At 50.5% G+C, this 17,125-nt stretch overlaps 1 protein-coding gene and 1 long non-coding RNA gene across 2 annotated transcripts; one reads left to right on the top strand and one right to left on the bottom strand.

Moving 5' to 3' along the window:
* Positions 1-4,695: 4,695 nt before the first annotated feature.
* LOC121471016 (uncharacterized) lies at positions 4,696-10,519 on the bottom strand. The gene is made up of 2 exons (XR_012051745.1): positions 10,019-10,519; positions 4,696-6,645 (listed from the first exon to the last, which is right to left on the bottom strand). It is a non-coding gene; the product is annotated as an uncharacterized lncRNA (long non-coding RNA).
* A 186-nt stretch (positions 10,520-10,705) lies between these two features.
* Positions 10,706-16,625, top strand: NEFL (neurofilament light chain). The gene is made up of 4 exons (XM_030289755.4): positions 10,706-11,947; positions 13,615-13,739; positions 14,761-15,077; positions 16,059-16,625. Exons 1-4 carry the CDS (start codon positions 10,721-10,723, stop codon positions 16,241-16,243), a joined length of 1,854 nt encoding a protein of 617 aa, XP_030145615.4. The 5' UTR covers positions 10,706-10,720; the 3' UTR covers positions 16,244-16,625.
* The last annotated feature ends 500 nt before the right edge of the window (positions 16,626-17,125 follow it).

Here is a 17,125-nt window from a genome sequence, read left to right as displayed (position 1 = left end):
GAGAAAGAGGTTAGAGGAGCAGCTTGTACAGCAGGCAGTGCAAAGCAGCAGCAAAGAGCTTTTTATTGCTGCCAATTCCTTGAAGAAATGAAAAAAAATTCAAGTTTTCCCCAGCCCAGCCCTTCTTCCAAGAAGTGCCAGTGGTGAAGAATCGTTGCTGACTCACTCAGTGCCCAGGAGGGCTCCTTTAAAAAGAAAATTGCTGCAGCATTCTCTGTGTGCATCAAAGATTATTGCTGCTCTCCAGAGGAACGGGAAGATCCATTACCAGATGAGAAAGGATTCAGCAGCAGCTCATGTGTCTTTATTTTAGAGCAATGGTTCCTTTTGCCTGGGACTGGGAGGGGGGGAGGTACCGAGAGAGGAAAAAAGAGAAAAGTCAGGTTGTGGGAGAAGTGTGCACTGTCTCCATCATTGGCACTGCGGGAAAGGCTCGGGCGGAGTGACTCAGCATCCTCCTCCTCCTCTTCAACATCCTCCTCCTCCTTTCAGCATCCTCCTCCTCTTCAGCATCCTCCTCCTCCTCTTCAGCATCTTCCTCCTCCTTTCAGCATCCTCCTCCTCTTCAGCATCCTCCTCCTCTTCAGCATCCTCCTCCTCCTCTTCAGCATCCTCCTCCTCTTCAGCATCTTCCTCCTCCTCTTCAGCATCTTCCTCCTCCTTTCAGCATCCTCCTCCTCTTCAGCATTTTTCTCCTCCTCTTCAGCATCTTCCTCTTCTTCAGCATCTTCCTTCTCCTCCTTTCAGCATCCTCCTCCTCCTCTTCAGCATCCTCCTCCTCTTCAGCATCCTCCTCCTCCTCTTCAGCATCTTCCTCCTTCTTTCAGCATCCTCCTCCTCTTCAGCATCTTCCTCCTCCTTTCAGCATCCTCCTCCTCTTCAGCATCTTCCTCCTCCTTTCAGCATCCTCCTCTTCTTCAGCATCTTCCTCCTCCTCCTCCTCAGCTCCCTCCTCCTGCAGCAGAACGGGGCCGGGGCACCTCCCGCCCTTCTCCCCTGCAATCCCTGCGGGACAGACCCCGACCACCCCAGACCCCCTCCCCTGGCAGCTGCTCCACCCCTGCCCCAAAATCTCCCTGCCAAAACCGGCGCCCTCCAAAGCCACCCCTGTCACCCCGGCCTTGGCTGGTCCTGAAATTGAGAGTAAACTGGATCTTAATGGTTTGTCAAATGGTAAAATGTTTCTTTTTGCATCTATTTCGCCATTTTAAGCATTTAACAATTATTTACTATGTGATTATAATGGAAAAAAAACCCCAAACATATAAACTACCCCCACCACCCTAAACTCTGAGCCGCTTCCCAGGGTCTGGCTCCAGGAGGAGAACCAGCAGATCCGGGATATTCCCATTTTCCTGCAGGGACAGCACCAGCAGATCCGGGATGTTCCCAGCTCCCTCTGCAATCCAGAGAGACCACCACCCTCCCCGGGATCTGCAGGGACTGCTGTTCACTCCCACTCTGCCATTTCACCTCCCACCCACCAAAAGCAGCTGATCCTTCTTGCCCTGAGCTCCTCCAAATTCTCACAGAATTGTAATTGGTTTAATAATTGTCATGGGAGTTAAAAAAGGGGGGAAATGGGAGAAACTCCCAGAGCCACAGAGCTGAGGCTGCTCTCCTGCAGCAGCAGCACGGGAAGGTGGGACAAGCACCTGGGTTTGTTTTGTCAGGGGCGTGAGGGCAGGTGGGGAACCCAATCCCACAATGGGGAGCCCAATCCCACAGTGGGGAGCCCAATCCCATTGTTGAGAACCCAATCCCACAGTGGGGAACCCAATCCCACAGTGGGGAGCCCAATCCCACAGTGGGGAACCCAATCCCACAGTGGGGAACCCAATCCCACAGTGGGGAACCCAATCCCACAGTGGGGAACCCAATCCCACAGTGGGGAGCCCAATCCCACAGCGTGGAGCTCAATCCCACAGTGGGGAATTCAATCTCATAGTGGGGAACCCAATCCCACAGTGGGGAGCCCAATCCCACAGTGGGGAGCCAAATCCCACAGAGGGGAACCCAATCCCACAGCGTGGAGCTCAATTCCACAGCGGAGAACCCAATCCCACAACGAGGAACCCAATCCCACAGTGAGGAACCCAATCCCATTGTTGAGAACCCAATCCCACAGTGGGGAACACAATCCCATTGTTGAGAACCCAATCCCACAGTGAGGAACCCAATCCCACAGTGAGAAACCCAATCCCACAGCATGGAGCTCAATCCCACAGTGGGGAGCCCAATCCCATTGTTGAGAACCCAATCCCACAGAGGGGAACCCAATCCCACAGTGAGGAACCCAATCCCATTGTTGAGAACCCAATCCCACAGTGGGGAACACAATCCCATTTTTGAGAACCCAATCCCACAGTGAGGAACCCAATCCCATTGTTGAGAACCCAATCCCATTGTTGAGAACCCAATCCCACATTGGGAACTGGGCTCTTCCCCCTCTGGCTGCAGGCCTGGGCCCGGTGCCCAGCCTGGACGTGCTGTGGGGCAGCACTTGGTGCCCACAGGCTCTGCCCTGTGCCAGGGCTTGGGGACGGTGGCAGAAGAGAGAAGAGCCCCAAGGCTGCTACAAACCTGGGGGTTTTCTATCTGTTCCCATCCTACCTCTCTATTCCTTATTTGACACCTTCCTGCTGACTGTTGTTGATTTGGGGTGTAAATGGACCTTCCCCACCCATCCAATTTTACCTGGCCTCATTAAAAAGGTAATTTTGGGGTTTTTTTACCTTTCCTGGGACAAAACTGTTCTGCTCCCATGGACATCCTAATCCTCTACTGCAGCATTTTTGGCTCGTTGGGGTGAGTTTTATGTGGCATAAAACACAGAGTGCAGCTCTCAGGGTGATGCCTGGAGGTGCTAAAAGCCTGTTTAACCCTCAGGAAGTTGGGGCACAGCAGGAATTGCTGATGGAAAATTGAAAGGGGCTCCTTGCAGCAGTTCTGCTGCTGGCCAAAGGTGGCCTGGAGCAGCGGAGCTCCTCCTTTCTGCGGGACTCTCCTCCTCTCTCCTCCCAGGCTGGTGCAGTGTTGAACTTTTGCCAGGAGCTGGACCTGCTGCAGAAGCAGCAGCAGCTTTGCAGAGGGAGGAGGGAGCAGGCAGGTGGAGGAAATGCTGCTCTCCCTGCCAGCAGGGCTCACACAACCCCTCCTCCTCTTCCTCAGAGCATTCCCAAATCCCTGGTCCCACCACCACATCTGCAGAAAGCAGAGGGCACTGCCAAGGGCTCCTGCAAGAGAGCTGATATTTCCTCCTGCTCAGCCCCTAAATTATCAGGCTAGCCCAGAGATCTGAGGCTGTGAGGGGAGGAATATCAGGAGATGGCAAAGATTTCCAAAAGAGGCTCTTACCCCGATATATGTTGGTCCAGCTCTCTTTATTCTGTGATGTCCAAGGGAAGAGCAGGGCAAAAGAGGCTGAACAGGAAATGTCAGGGGTTTATCCAGCCTTTGGACAGGGAGGGCTCCTTGGCTCTCCACCAACCCTGCAGGGCAGGAAGGAGGTCCAGGGTTATCTGATCAGAGTCCCAGGGTCCCTGGGAATGGGGAAAAAGCACGTCCTGAGCTCAATGTAACACTGGAAAAGGCCAAATCCCTCTCTCCCACATCCCATCCCTCCCTAAGGATGTGGAGATGCTCTGGATTTGCTCTGGGGCTGCCTCTGATGCTCTCCTGCCAGCCTGGATCTCCTGCAGGAGGTTTGCCCCTCCAGAAGTCCAGCAGAAGGAGTCTCTGCTCTCTCTGCCCTCCCTTATCTCTCTGCCTCGGGGAGAATTCCCAGAAGGAGCTCCAAATTCCCGACGTTTTTCCACTGGGACCTGCAAATCCAGGATGTTGGAAAGGATGGATAAATATAATTGCCTGGCAAAAGACTCACAATAGTACAGCCGGGATGAAAACAATCCCCCATACTGGCTGGACAATGCCCTTACCTACAGAGGGGTTCAAAAGTCAAATGGATTGTTGGATCTTACCCCAGTGTATGGTTCATCCCACACCTGTAACCCTGCCCTGAAGCATCAGGTGTCTGTGACCCCACTGGCCTGAGTCTTGTTCCAGCCCACCTTGAAGCCCCCTGATAAGGGGTCCCTGAGGAGCCAGACGCCCTCTTGGATCATCCCCTCTCTTGGAACTCCCCTCTCTTGGATCTTCCCCTCTCTTAGAATTTCCACCCTCTCCTGGAGCATCCTCTCTACCCCTTGTCTCTCCCCTCCTCCATCCCCTCAGGCCCTGCCCCGTGCTGTGTCTGGCAGCTCCAAGCAAGACCTTTCACCATCCCTAATAAACCTGATATTCTAAGAGCAGCCTTCAGAGATCTCTCTAAACATTCGGGTGTTCCCAAAATTAAAGGTGATTTTAGTGACAGGAGCAGCCCAGGTTGTGCCACTTGTGTGCTTGGATACATGGGAAGGAGCCCTGCCACATTCCCAAATCCATAAATCAGCAGGAGCAGCAGGTGTTGTCCAGAAAAAAACAGGCTCTGAACTCCTTTTGGCATCAATTAAGTCTAGAGGAAACACCCTGGGAATGGGATTGGACAGAGGGAAAGATTGTGGGAAGAATAATGAATGTATATTTAATAAACCAGAAAAATATGATTATGATGATCAAGCCATTTGAAAAGAATTGGTAAAGATTTATTCATGTGAATGTGATTAAAGGATCCAAATAAAATGTCTGAAACTGAAGTTTTAATACTCAAGTTTTTACCATTTAAGGTTTTATTGAGGGCTATAGAAAGGACTAAGAGATAGAGATATTAAAGGGGGGAAAAAAGGAAAACCCAACTGCAGTTTAAATGGAAGTGAAGTATTTGTCAAAAAAATTGCACAGAGAAAAATATACAAAAATACTTCCCCTCAAAAAAAAAAGTAAAAATTAAGACCAGCAACTTCTTATCCTCACTTATCAGTAGTGCCAATAAAAACCCTGATTCTCCCAGTAACCTCTGCTGGGAGAACCTCTCATCCAGGCTGGGTAATTTTTAATTTAATCTCTGCCTTAGAGTGGTGCAAAGTCCTTTTCTCTCCAGGAGGAGAAGTGCCAGGGATGAAACAGCTGAAATGGAGAGGAGTATTTGCAGACCTCTGCAAACCTTTCAATTAAGTGATGATATTAAAACAAACCCGAGTGATGGAGGTGATTCCTCTTCCATCCCACAGAAATGCCATCCCTAAGGACAGCACCAGGAGCGAGCAGCCTGCAGGAGGGCTGGGCTGGGAGGTGAGCTGCAGAATTCGGGGATTTTTATTCACAGACTGCAGAGCTGAGCACATTCAGCTGCCTTGAGGCACCTCACTGCAGCAGAGCTCTCCCAGCTTTATTTCTCCCTGCAATCTGTGTTTTATGGGCAGCAGCTCGTGTCAGACTGGGGAATAAAGAGATTTTTACATCTTCCCAATAATTGCTTTTCACTTGTGCGTGTGGGGGTATTATTCACTCACTCCAGGGTGCCTTTGTGAACACCCTACGTGGATTTTATTGCTGCCTCTGCAGCAAGGGGAAAAAATATCTCAAAGATTGAAATAACTGAATTATGGGAAAAGTATTCCTGAGCTGCTCATCCCCTTTCTGTGACCAAAGAACATCCTGGAATTCACTGCTTCACCTCCCTGCAGATAAAACCACAGCTCTAAAATCTCTCTGCTTTTTAATTGGCCATGCAGCCCACAAATAAACGCTCTTTTGGACCCATGTTTTATCTTTATTTTCATTCATACTGGAAATTTTTGGGAAGGAAATGGAGTGCCTGGCTGTATTATGAGCCTTTATGTGCTGTGTTGTAAATGCAGTTTTCTCTCCACTCTGTCACCAACAAAAACGGGAAAATAGGGAAATATTCCACTGCTTCAGTCTGGATATTGCTGCTGCTATGAGCATCCAAGTCCCAAAACATGAGGGATATTAAATTTCTCCTGTTGAACCAGCTGCACTTGCTCAAGCACATGTTCCTTCAGCGCCCAGCCCTCAACCAACACCACAAAAAGAGAATTGTTTTTAAAGACCATTTATACCTTTGCAGCAGGGATGGAGCTGGTTCCCAGAACAGCTTTTTAGGGCACAACAAAGCTCAGCTCAACTGAGATCAGCCAGCGGCCTTAAGTGGGGGCTAAAGTCAGGGCAGGCTTAAAACCAGCTCCTGGTGTGGCCTTGGGTCCAACCCTTGCTCCTCACACAGGCAGAAAAGCAATTAAAGCAACGAGGCTGCAAATTAATAAATTGTCTCCTTCCAAATGGGCTGGGAGGGTTTTTTTTTTTGCAGTTTTATTTGTCTGGAGAAGCTGCCCCATCCCTGGAAGTGCCCAAGGCCAGGCTGGAGCAGCTCGGCCTGCAGGAAGGGGCCTGGCCCATGGCAGGACGTGGAATAAAAGTGATTTTTAAGGTTCCTTGCACCCAAACCACTCCAGGATCTGGCCAAAACCCCTCTCAGCTGATGTTTAAATGCTGGAACCAAAAGCAGAACAGCAATTTAATTGATTGTGTGAGATAAGAACCAGCCCTGGGATCTGCAATCAGCTGTTGTGGTCTAGTTTGGAGGCCTGATCCAACAAGTAAACAAAGCTAATTAATGAATCCTCTAATTAAGCGTTCCCTGATAGAGCTCAGATGAAAGAATTGGCTGCTTGCTTCCTCCAGCTCCTGTAATCAAGAGACAGAACAAACTCAAAGTGAGCAATTTGTGCAGAAATTGGTGTAAATAATAATAAAATAATGCAAGCTGCCCAGGCACTTGCTATATCTGGCACCAACAAAGCAAATAGTGGTTCAAAGGAGATAAATTAAACACTTATTTGCATTTTTTTCTGAGTCTCCCAGAGACTGTAGTTCAGTCCTTGCAGACAAAATTCTGCTTTGGTTTGGAAATTCCTGTGAGCATCGCCTCATATTAAAAGGACTACTTGGAATACAGGAAGAGGAATTCCTAAAATGTGAGGTTTTGTTTCAATTCATCAAAATAGATCAGAGCATTTTCTTTTGCCTGTTCTAATTCAACTCATCCAGACACTTTGATATAATTTTAGATAAATACATAAGACCTGACATCAGAGCTATTGAACATTTTTAGCTGTGGGAGTGTCTGATTCCTCACTCCCTCAGAACTGGGCTTTTATGAGGTACAAATATCTTTTTTTTTAAAGGAAACCCAATGTTTTTGCTTTTGTTTTTTACTCAGGACTGCTTGATTTCTGTGTAAATCCCAACTAAGCAGACACAGCTCCTTCGGTGCTTCTGCAATAAAAGCAGCAGCAGACGATGAAGACTCCACCTGAAATGTCCCTGTTGCAGTTTCCAACAGGAAATTCTTTGCTTAAAAGGGGATAAAAAGGCAAATCCCACAGAGTTCACTGGGGGCATTCAGGTAATTTCCTGGTGCTCAGCACAGGGCTCAGGTCTGAGCTTTTCCTTGAGGAAATGCCAGTTGCAGGTGGGGATGTGTTATTTATGGATGCAGCAGAGGAAAAGGAATGAACAATATTGCTGCTTTTCCTCGGGCAGCAGTGGGATTTGAAATCATGGAATGGTTTGGGTTGGGAGGGACCTCAAAATTCATCCAGTGCCACCCCTGCCATGGGCAGGGACAGCTCCCAAGGGACAGGGACTGTCCCAAGCTGCTCCAGCCTGGCCTTGGATACTTCCAGGGATGGGGCACAGCTGCTTTTTCATTTCTGCATCATCCCTGAGAAGAATTTGCATTATTTGGGACACCTAAGGAATGTTTTCAAGAGGTGAACCTGGGTTTGGGATTCTCTGCCCAAAGGGTTGATGCCCTGGGGAGACTCACAAGTGGTAAGGGAGCAGCTTCATCTCCAGAGGCACAGGGGGACAGTGCTGAGCTGCTGCTCAGATTGGTTCCCAGAACAGCTTTTTAGGGCACAACAAAGCTCAGCTCAACTGAGATCATCCGGTGGCCTTAAGTGGGGGCTAAAGTCAGGGCTGGCTTAAACCCAGCTCCTGCTGTGGCTCTGGTGTCTCAGATGAGACAAGTGGCACAGGCCACTGCATCCTGGCCTGCTTTATCCCCTTCCTCTGCTCACTATATTGATTTTTCTAACACACATCCAGGGGCTTGGTCATGCTCTGCATTAAGGCAGAAAGCAACAAAAGGGATGCAAAGGGAGTGATGGAATCTGGCAGCACTCCCCTGTGCCTGGAAATACAAGTCTGGGGAGCAGGATGCCTTCAGGAGTGGATTTCTGTTCCTTGGGGTACCAAAGCTCCATCCTCAGCCTGAGTCCCACGGAGGTTCCACACTGCAGGGTGTCCCCATCTTCCTCCCCATGCTCCTGGCACACAGCAAAGGATTTTCCACTCAAAAAAACCAAAAAAAACCCAACCCCCCCCCCCCAAAAAAAAAAAAATGTGAGAAGGAATATCAACAGCCTACAATTACACAATGACAAGGCTTGCTTTGCTGGGATCTGAAGCACAGTGGTTTTTACAAGCTGAGGTACATTCCTTTATTAATACATGGCAGAAGAAATGATAGCATTAATAATTAAATCTTGTGCTCAGGTTGCTGTAGGGCAGATTAGCATAAACCCATTGGCATGAAACAAGGTATTTCAGTTTGCAGGAGCTGAGTATTCCAGAAAATATCAGCTCCCTGAGTTCCTGACCAACAAGCTGGGAATCCTCCTCTCTGCAGTGTCTCTATTCCTCATTTCTTCCCCTTTCAAGCCCAATCTCTGCTAAAGATAAAATAGATTAGCACAGAAGACTCTGGCTATGCTGCTCTCCTTTGCATATTCTGAATAATGAATGGCTGCTCTGACATGCATGAATGCAGCCACCACTAGAATGTAAAAAACAAATGGTGAATAAAAATCGAGGCAGGGAGAAGCCAGGCTGGCAGGGCTGGCTGCTGAGAGCAGCTGCACTCATCTTCAGGAGGACTCTGCAGATTTGCAGAATAAAGTCTCCCACCAGCTCTGCTGGGATAGAAGTGGCACTTAAGCCTTGATGAGCTCTTGGTACAGTTCATTCCATCCAGAATGAGCTCTGATGAGCAGGGACTGCAGCTCTGCACCTCTGAGAGGCCGTTGCCCTTCACAGATCAATGATCCTTGTGTTTAAATACCCTGAAACTTATGGGGAAGCTGTCACACAACAGGTGACGTTCTGTGTGAGGTCACTGGGAACACATTAAATCCACCCTGCTCTACCTTTCCTAAGGGCTGGTATTAAATAAACATTTCTTTGTGCCAGAAATGCCCAATTACCACTGCAATTAACTGACTGGCACATGAATTCATACACATTACTAAGTCCTTCCCTTTTCTTTGGGAAGCACCTCAGCATTTTTGTGGTATCTAATAAATGTCCCCCAATCTTTACTGGCTTCTATTCCTTCCTTGAGAAAACCTTGAAGAGGCTGTTTTGTGACATATTTGCCCTTCTGACTCCAAGAGCTGAATTCTCATTGTCTTTTTGAGCCTCCCATGCAGTCTGTGCTCAATACATCTCTAATTTACCTCTGCTCAATCTTTACTACATAAATACTGCTTTGTTTTAATCAAGCAGTGCTAATAGCCTGGCCCAGAGGTAGCTGCAATGCAGCTGTCCAATTTCATCTCTGTATTAGGCAGATTAGACAAGGATAAATATCCTGTCCCTGTGATCCATGTCTCAGACAGCCTCGGCTCCAGGGAATCTCCAGGAACCAGGTATCAGCGTGCTCTGCCAGGACTGAGAACTGCCCTGTTTCTGCTGCTGCTTGCACGCAATGAAAGGACAAATAACTCTGCCAGCTTTCCCCTGAAGTGCCCAAGGCCAGCTTGGATGGGGCATGGAGCAACCTGGGACAGTGGGAGGTGTCCCTGCCCATGGCAGGAGGGGACTGGATGGGCTTTAAGGTGCCTCCCACCCCAAACAACTCCACGATTCCATGATGCTCTAATTAGCTGGCTATTAGGGACCGCTTGTAACAATGGACCTGGGAGGATGCAGGGGCTCAAAGAGCACTCATGCTTGTGCTAACTGCAAACTGAAGGGAAAAAAAAATATTATTTACACATCTGGAGTTTCTGAGTTGCAGCCAGGGTTGGGTGTCCCTCAGCCTCACCGAGGCAACCTCAGGCACAATGAATGTGCTGGAGCTTGCAGCACATCCCCGAAGCTTCTGCCAGGGCAGCTGTGGAGAAGCAGAGCAGGGGTGTTAAACACAGCCTTGGGGGGCTGCGGGGTGCAGATAGACCTGAGGGGAGCTGGATCTGCAAGGGCCAGAGGTGGCCCCGAAGGGGGGCCGGGAGATGCCCCGGGAGGGCCGAGGCTGTGCCCAAGGAGGGCTGAGACAGGGCTGAGAAGATGAGGTGGGACCGAGCCCAGGCTGCTCCGGAGTAGGCCGGTCACAGCTCCCGGCGCCCGCGGGGATGCCCAGAGCTGCCCAGGCATCCATCCCTTCCCTGCCTGGAGCTGCCCAGGCATCCATCCCTTCCCTGCCGCGATGCCCGGAGCTGTCCATCCCTTTCCTGCCGTGATTCCCGGACTGCCCGGGCATCCATCCCTTCCCTGCCGTGATGCCCGGACTGCCCAGGCATCCATCCCTTCCCTGCCCGGAGCTGTCCAGGCATCCATCCCTTCCCTGCCGCGATGCCCGGAGCTGTCCAGGCATCCATCCCTTCCCTGCCATGATTCCCGGAGCTGCCCGGGCATCACAGGGGCGAGGTCCGGCCCGTGCCGCTGAGGCCATCTCGTCACAGCAGAGAGGGAATGAATGCCGGGATCACTCCGGGCATCTCCCCTCCCGCCGGCGGTGCCCGGACCACTCCGGCCGTCCCTCCCCGCCGCGGTGTCGCCGCGCCCCGCCCCGTCCCCGCCCTCCCCACACATAAATATCGGGGTGCGGGCGGTGCCCGCCGCAGAGCCGTGTCCGGAGCCCCCCGCAGCCATGAGCTCGTACGGCTACGACCCGTTCTTCCCGTCCTACAAGCGGCGCTACGCGGACAGCCCGCGCATCCATGTGTCGGTGCGCAGCGGCGGCGGCGGCTTCGGCTCGGCGCGCTCCGCGTACTCCAGCCTGTCCGCGCCCGTGTCCTCCGTGTCCGTGCGCCGCAGCTACGCCGCCTCCAGCGCCTCGGGCTCGCTGCTGCACTCGGTGGACAGCCTGGACCTGAGCCAGGTGGCCGCCATCAGCAACGACCTCAAGTCCATCCGCAGCCAGGAGCGAGCGCAGCTGCAGGACCTCAACGACCGCTTCGCCTGTTTCATCGAGCGCGTCCACGAGCTGGAGCAGCAGAACAAGGTGCTGGAGGCCGAGCTGCTGGTGCTGCGGCAGAAACACGCCGAGCCCTCCCGCTTCCGCGCCCTGTACGAGCAGGAGATCCGCGAGCTGCGCTTGGCCGCGGAGGAGGCGACGAGCGAGAAGCAGGCGCTGCAGGGCGAGAGGGAGAGCCTGGAGGAGACGCTGCGAGGGCTGCAGGCGCGCTACGAGGAGGAGGTGCTGAGCCGCGAGGATGCGGAGGCGCGGCTGCTGGAGGTGCGCAAGGGCGCGGACGAGGCGGCGCTGGCGCGGGCGGAGCTGGAGAAGCGGGTGGACAGCCTGCTGGACGAGCTGGCCTTCCTCAAGAAGGTACACGAGGAGGAGCTGGCCGAGCTGCAGGCGCAGATCCAGTACGCGCATCTGTCCGTGGAGATGGACGTGTCGGCCAAGCCCGACCTGTCGGCCGCGCTGCGCGACATCCGCGCGCAGTACGAGAAGCTGGCGGCGCGCAACATGCAGAACGCCGAGGAGTGGTTCCGCAGCCGCTTCACCGTGCTCAGCGAGAGCGCCGCCAAGAACACGGACGCCGTGCGAGCCGCCAAGGACGAGGTGTCCGAGAGCCGCCGCCTGCTCAAAGCCAAGACGCTGGAGATCGAGGCCACCCGCGGCATGAACGAGGCGCTGGAGAAGCAGCTGCAGGAGCTGGAAGAGAAGCAGAGCGCGGATATCTCCGCGCTGCAGGTGAGGGGTGTGGGCTGGAGTGGTCGCTCGGGGGACGAGGGTCGGGGTCCATCAGGGGAGGGGATGGTGGGGTGTGCAGGGCTCGAAGTTGGGGTTTGAAGGGTTCTGAGGATGCGAGGGTGATGGGGTTTGGAGGGTTCTGCAGGTGAGGTGATGATGGGGTTCGGAAGGCTCTGCAGGCGAGGGGATGATGGGGTTTGAAAGGCTCTGAAGATGTGAGGGTGATGGGGTTTGAAAGGTTCTGAAGATGCAAGGATGATGGGGTGTGTAGGGCTCTGCAGGTGAGGGGATAATGGGGTTTGAAAGGTTCTGCAGGTCAGGAGAAGTTGGGGTTTGAAAGATTCTGAAGATGTGAGGGTGATGGGGTTTGGAGGGCTCTGCAGGCGAGGGGATGATGGGGTTTGCAGGGCTCTGCAGGTCAGGAGAAGTTGGGGTTTGAAAGGTTCTGAAGATGCAAGGATAATGGGGTTTGCAGAACTCTGCAGGCGAGGGGATAATGGGGTTTGAAAGATTCTGAAGATGTGAGGGTGATGGGGTTTGCAGGGCTCTGCAGGTGAGAGGACGATGGGGTTTGAAAGGTTCTGAAGATGTGAGGGGATGATGGGGTTTGCAGGGCTCTGCAGGTGAGGGGTTGATGGGGTTTGAAAGGCTCTGCAGGTCAGGAGAAGTTGGGGTTTGAAAGGTTCTGAAGATGCAAGGATAATGGGGTGTGTAGGGCTCTGCGGGTGAGGGGGTGATGGGGTTTGCAGGGCTCTGCATGGGACAGGGGTCAGGTTTTACAGGGTTCTGCAGGTGAGGGGTTTCAAGGTTTTCTGGGCTCTGCAGATGAAGGGATGGACATTGGGGTGTGAAGAATTCTGCAGGTGAGGGGGGTCAGGGTTTGCTGGGCTCTGCAGGTGAAGGGATGAATGTTGGGGTTTGGAGGGATCTGCAGGTGAAGAGATGTTGGGGTTTGAAGGGTTTTGCAGGTGAGGGGGTTCAGGGTTTGCTGGTGAGGGGAGTTGTGGCTGCAGAGCCGCACAGATGAGGGGATCAGGTTTGGGGGGGTTGTCGGGGGCGTCTCTGCAGATAAGGCATCCTGAAATCACAGTGCAGAATGCCACAGAGCTATAAAGGAGGATGTGGTGTGGAAATGCAAACCCAAATCGGGATCTGAATTACCAAAATTATCCCAGACATTGGTTCTGGTACTGCTTATCTAAAGTGTGAGGTGTTACAAAATCAGAATGCAAAATGTCCCTGATAAAGCCCAATATCCATGTGTCCATGTACTGATGCAGCCAGAACTATACCAAAAAATCATGGAATCCCAGAATATCCCGAGTTGGAAGGGACCCGCAAGAATTAACAATGGATATCCCTAAGCTAAAATTTTAAAAAAGTACATAAAGGTCCAAATCAAAATGAAACAAAACACAGATTTCACTATGCTTTAGCACTTGGGTACCAGAAAATTTGGCTCTTTGTGTTAAATAGGACTGGAATAATGTGGAGTAGAAAACCTGCCAAGAAGGTGTTAAATGATGCTCTTCGGCTGAGAGTGGGAGCTGTGCAGTTTCTGTCTGCTAGAGCAAGATTAAATTAAAAGGATTGGAGAAATTCCCTGTGATTATTGCTAGACTTGAGAGACCAGAATTTTATGCTGTCAATGTTGTTCCATCCAACAGGATACAATCAACAAATTGGAGAATGAGCTGAGAACCACAAAGAGTGAGATGGCTCGGTACTTGAAGGAATATCAGGACCTGCTCAATGTGAAAATGGCCCTGGACATCGAAATTGCAGCTTATAGGTATGGTGGGGGATGTTTTAATGAGCCAGAACTCAGAGCAGTTCCCATTCTCTTCAGGAGAATTCAGGTTGTTTATCATTGCCCCAGCAGAAATTTTCATAGGTCTGTGGCAGTTTAATCAGTTCCTCTCTGTGTGCACACAGAGTTTTTAGCTTGACAATAAATGAGCTCAGTTCTCCATCCTTACAGATAAAAGCACCTGTTCTGTACTTGGGGGAGAGGTTTTGTATCAATGGAATTCCTCAATACCTGAGATTTTGGCTCATTCTCAAAATGGGAAATCCCTCAGACGCCCTCAAGAACAGGTTTTGTTTTGGTTTTTTTGTTGGGTTTTTTTTTTTCCTAACTTGTAAATCTACAAATTAAATATTTTCCAGTAGAATTGCTGCTAAATAACTGTGATATTTTGTCTCGGATACTGAGAGATTTCAATCCTGGAACAGCATTTCTGTGGAAGCCACAAGGGGGAATACTGAGAGAGCAGCTCCAAGCCTTGTCTGGCAGCTCAGCAGCAAATTGGTCTGTGCGAGCTGCAGGGTGGCAAAATACACCTCTAGTTTCCCTTGCCAGAGGGACCTGCTTCTAGAGAGGTTTTCCTGTTCCTTCCCACAAGGAAAGGTATTAATTTGCCCACAATGGGCACGTCTGAAGAAATGATTCCAAGAAAATAGAGTAGCATTGGCACATGGAGCAAAACTGGCCCATGGAGCAAAACTAGGTCCTCATGAATACCCACATGTGCAGCCTGCAGGGCTTTTTGAAGATAGTCTTTTCTCCAAGTTTCACCTACTCCTCTCCTCACTGATCCCACAGACACTGAACAACCTCCTGCCACAATTTAACGGCCACATTTGCTTTTTCCCCGTGTATTGATTTGATAAAATTCCCATTTTTCAGAAGGGAGCTCCTGCCTGTTCCCCCCTCAGCCAGTGAGACCCATCCCAGACACCACCACACGATGCCGAGTCCTGCTCGCAGCACAACCAGCTCATTTCTCCTGCCTTTTATTTCTCCCTGCCAGGAAACTGCTGGAAGGGGAAGAGACCCGGCTGAGCTTCACCAGCGTGGGCAGCATCACCAGTGGGTACAGCCAGAGTGGCCCCACCTTTGGCAGGTCGGCCTTCAGTGGCCTCCAGGCCAGCTCCTACCTGCTGACCACCCGCTCCTTCCCCACCTACTACTCCAGCCACGTCCAGGAGGAGCAGATTGAAATCGAGGAAACCATCGAGGCTGCTAAAGCAGGAGAAGCCAAGGCAGCTCCTGCAGAAGAGGGTGAGGAGGAGGAGAAGGAGGAAGGAGAGGAAGAAGCAGGAGAAGAGGCTGAAGAAGAGGAGGAAGGTAGTTTGAGTTACTTGTAAATCCCTTTTATTCATGCTGCACCCTGCTCCTATGGTATCCTATAAACCCTATTTTTTATCCTATAAACCCCAGAAATCCCAGTGATAAAATCTAATGATTAAATCTCTTTCCCTTTTTACTCCTATGAGATAAATCCCAGGAATCCCAATGATAAAACTTAATGATTAAATCTCTTTCCCTTTCTACTCCTATGAGCCAAAGGATGGTGGGGTTAAACACATGGAATTCACCAGGAAAGTCTGAATATTGAATGGAAGATAAGGTTGAGTGTTCAAATCAGGCAGATTATATGTTTCCAAAACCCCAGAAATCCCAATGATAAAATCTAATCATTAAAGTTCTTTCTACTCCTATGAGCCAAAGGATGGTGGGGTTAAGCACATGGAATTTCCCAGGAAAGTCTGAATATTGAATGGAAGATAAGGCTGAGTGTTCAAATCAGGCAATCAGGCAGATTATATGTTTCCAAACCCCCCAATGATAATGTTCAGGTGTTCCAGACATCCTCAAGAGGAAGGACCAAGGCCATGCTGAGCTAAATATGAATTCCCAGAGAGCAGCCTGAGATAATGAGCTGATGTGTGAGGCTGGAATTATGAATTCATGCATGGCAACATCACTCCTCTGCCAGGCATCGATGGCCATTGAATTGTGAGGGGTTTGTTACTGTAAAGTTTAATTAGCTGTAATTTCACTGTAATTAAAGAGTCGATTGGAGAGCAGTGAAAGATAATTCAAGTCTTTGGATAAGGCTTTAAGCACTGAGTCCAGAACTGATATTTTTCAAGGCCATGATTTGTTTTTATGAAGTGTTTCCCTGCCCCTGAAATCCAGGAGGAACTGCTGGTGCAGTTTTGCTGCAGCTGGCTGCCAAAAGGTGTGGGGGGGTTGAGGGGGATTCCCACGGAACCGGCATCAGGAATTGTACCGGGATGTGAAATACCTTTCTGTCCTTCAAAGGTGCTAAGGAGGAATCAGAAGAAGCCAAAGAGGGTGAGGAGGAGGAAGGAGAAGGGGAAGAAGCAGCAGAAGAAGGGGAGGAGTCCCAGGAAGCTGCTGAGGAAGCTGCTGAGGAGGAGAAGGAGGAGAAGGAAGAGAAAGAAGCAGCAGGAAAGGAAGAGAGTGAAGGCAAGAAGAAGGCTTGACCTGAGGGCAGCTTTCCATCAGAACCAACGAGAGACTGAGCTCCAGCTGCAGTCTCACCTATTTAATTCAGTGATCACTGAGGTTCCAGTTCATGATTATGATGTTTCTCCCTGTGCAGAGTCTGAGTTTGCTTGCAGAGCACCCAAGGCTTGCTCCCCGAGTGCCGCATGGTTCCACGTATGAGTTCAGGGCTTCTGTCCTTCCTGGGTGACCCAGAACCTTAACATTTCAAATGGGGGGGAAAATAAGTGGTGGGAATGAAAGGTTACCTTTAACTTGCATTTAAAATAATTCTGGAAACGGTGGGTGGGGGAAGTGATGGAGGCTTCATTAAGTACGTGCAATAAAGCAGCCAATAAAGTTCAGAAATGCTTACACGGATTCCTCGTGCATGTCCTGTGTCACTGATGCCATTAAAAGGTTGATAAAGGGGTTTATCCCACTCATCTTGTGAATGAGAAGTGAGAAGAATCTGTTGGGGGGGGGAAAATTTCGCACATTTTATAAAAATGCCCTGGGATGTGGTGGTGTCTGGGATGGGTCTCACTGGCTGAGGGTGCAACAAGCAGGAGCTCCCTTCTGAAAAATGGGAATTTAATAAAATAAATACACGAGGAAAAAGCAAATGTGGCTGTTAAATTGTGGCAGGAAGTTGTTCAGTGTCTGTGGGATCAGTGAGGAGAGGAGTAGGTGAAACTTGGAGAGAAGACTTCAAAAAGAACATTACAATCAAGCCATGAGGAGCAGTCAGAAGGATGGATGGTGTAGGGGAAGGAGCTGCCTCTCTCCCCCAGGTGCTGTCTGAACTCAACCCTGTCAGGGCTGAAGAGGCTCATTTTCTTCTGACAACTTCCCAGGGATTTTCAAAGTTTGACTGAGCT

The sequence above is a fragment of the Taeniopygia guttata genome, chromosome 22 (assembly GCF_048771995.1).
Source record: "Taeniopygia guttata chromosome 22, bTaeGut7.mat, whole genome shotgun sequence".
Classification (NCBI taxonomy): domain Eukaryota; kingdom Metazoa; phylum Chordata; class Aves; order Passeriformes; family Estrildidae; genus Taeniopygia; species Taeniopygia guttata.
Note: the sequence above shows the minus strand (reverse complement) of the source record. Positions and strands in the feature narration are given on the sequence as shown.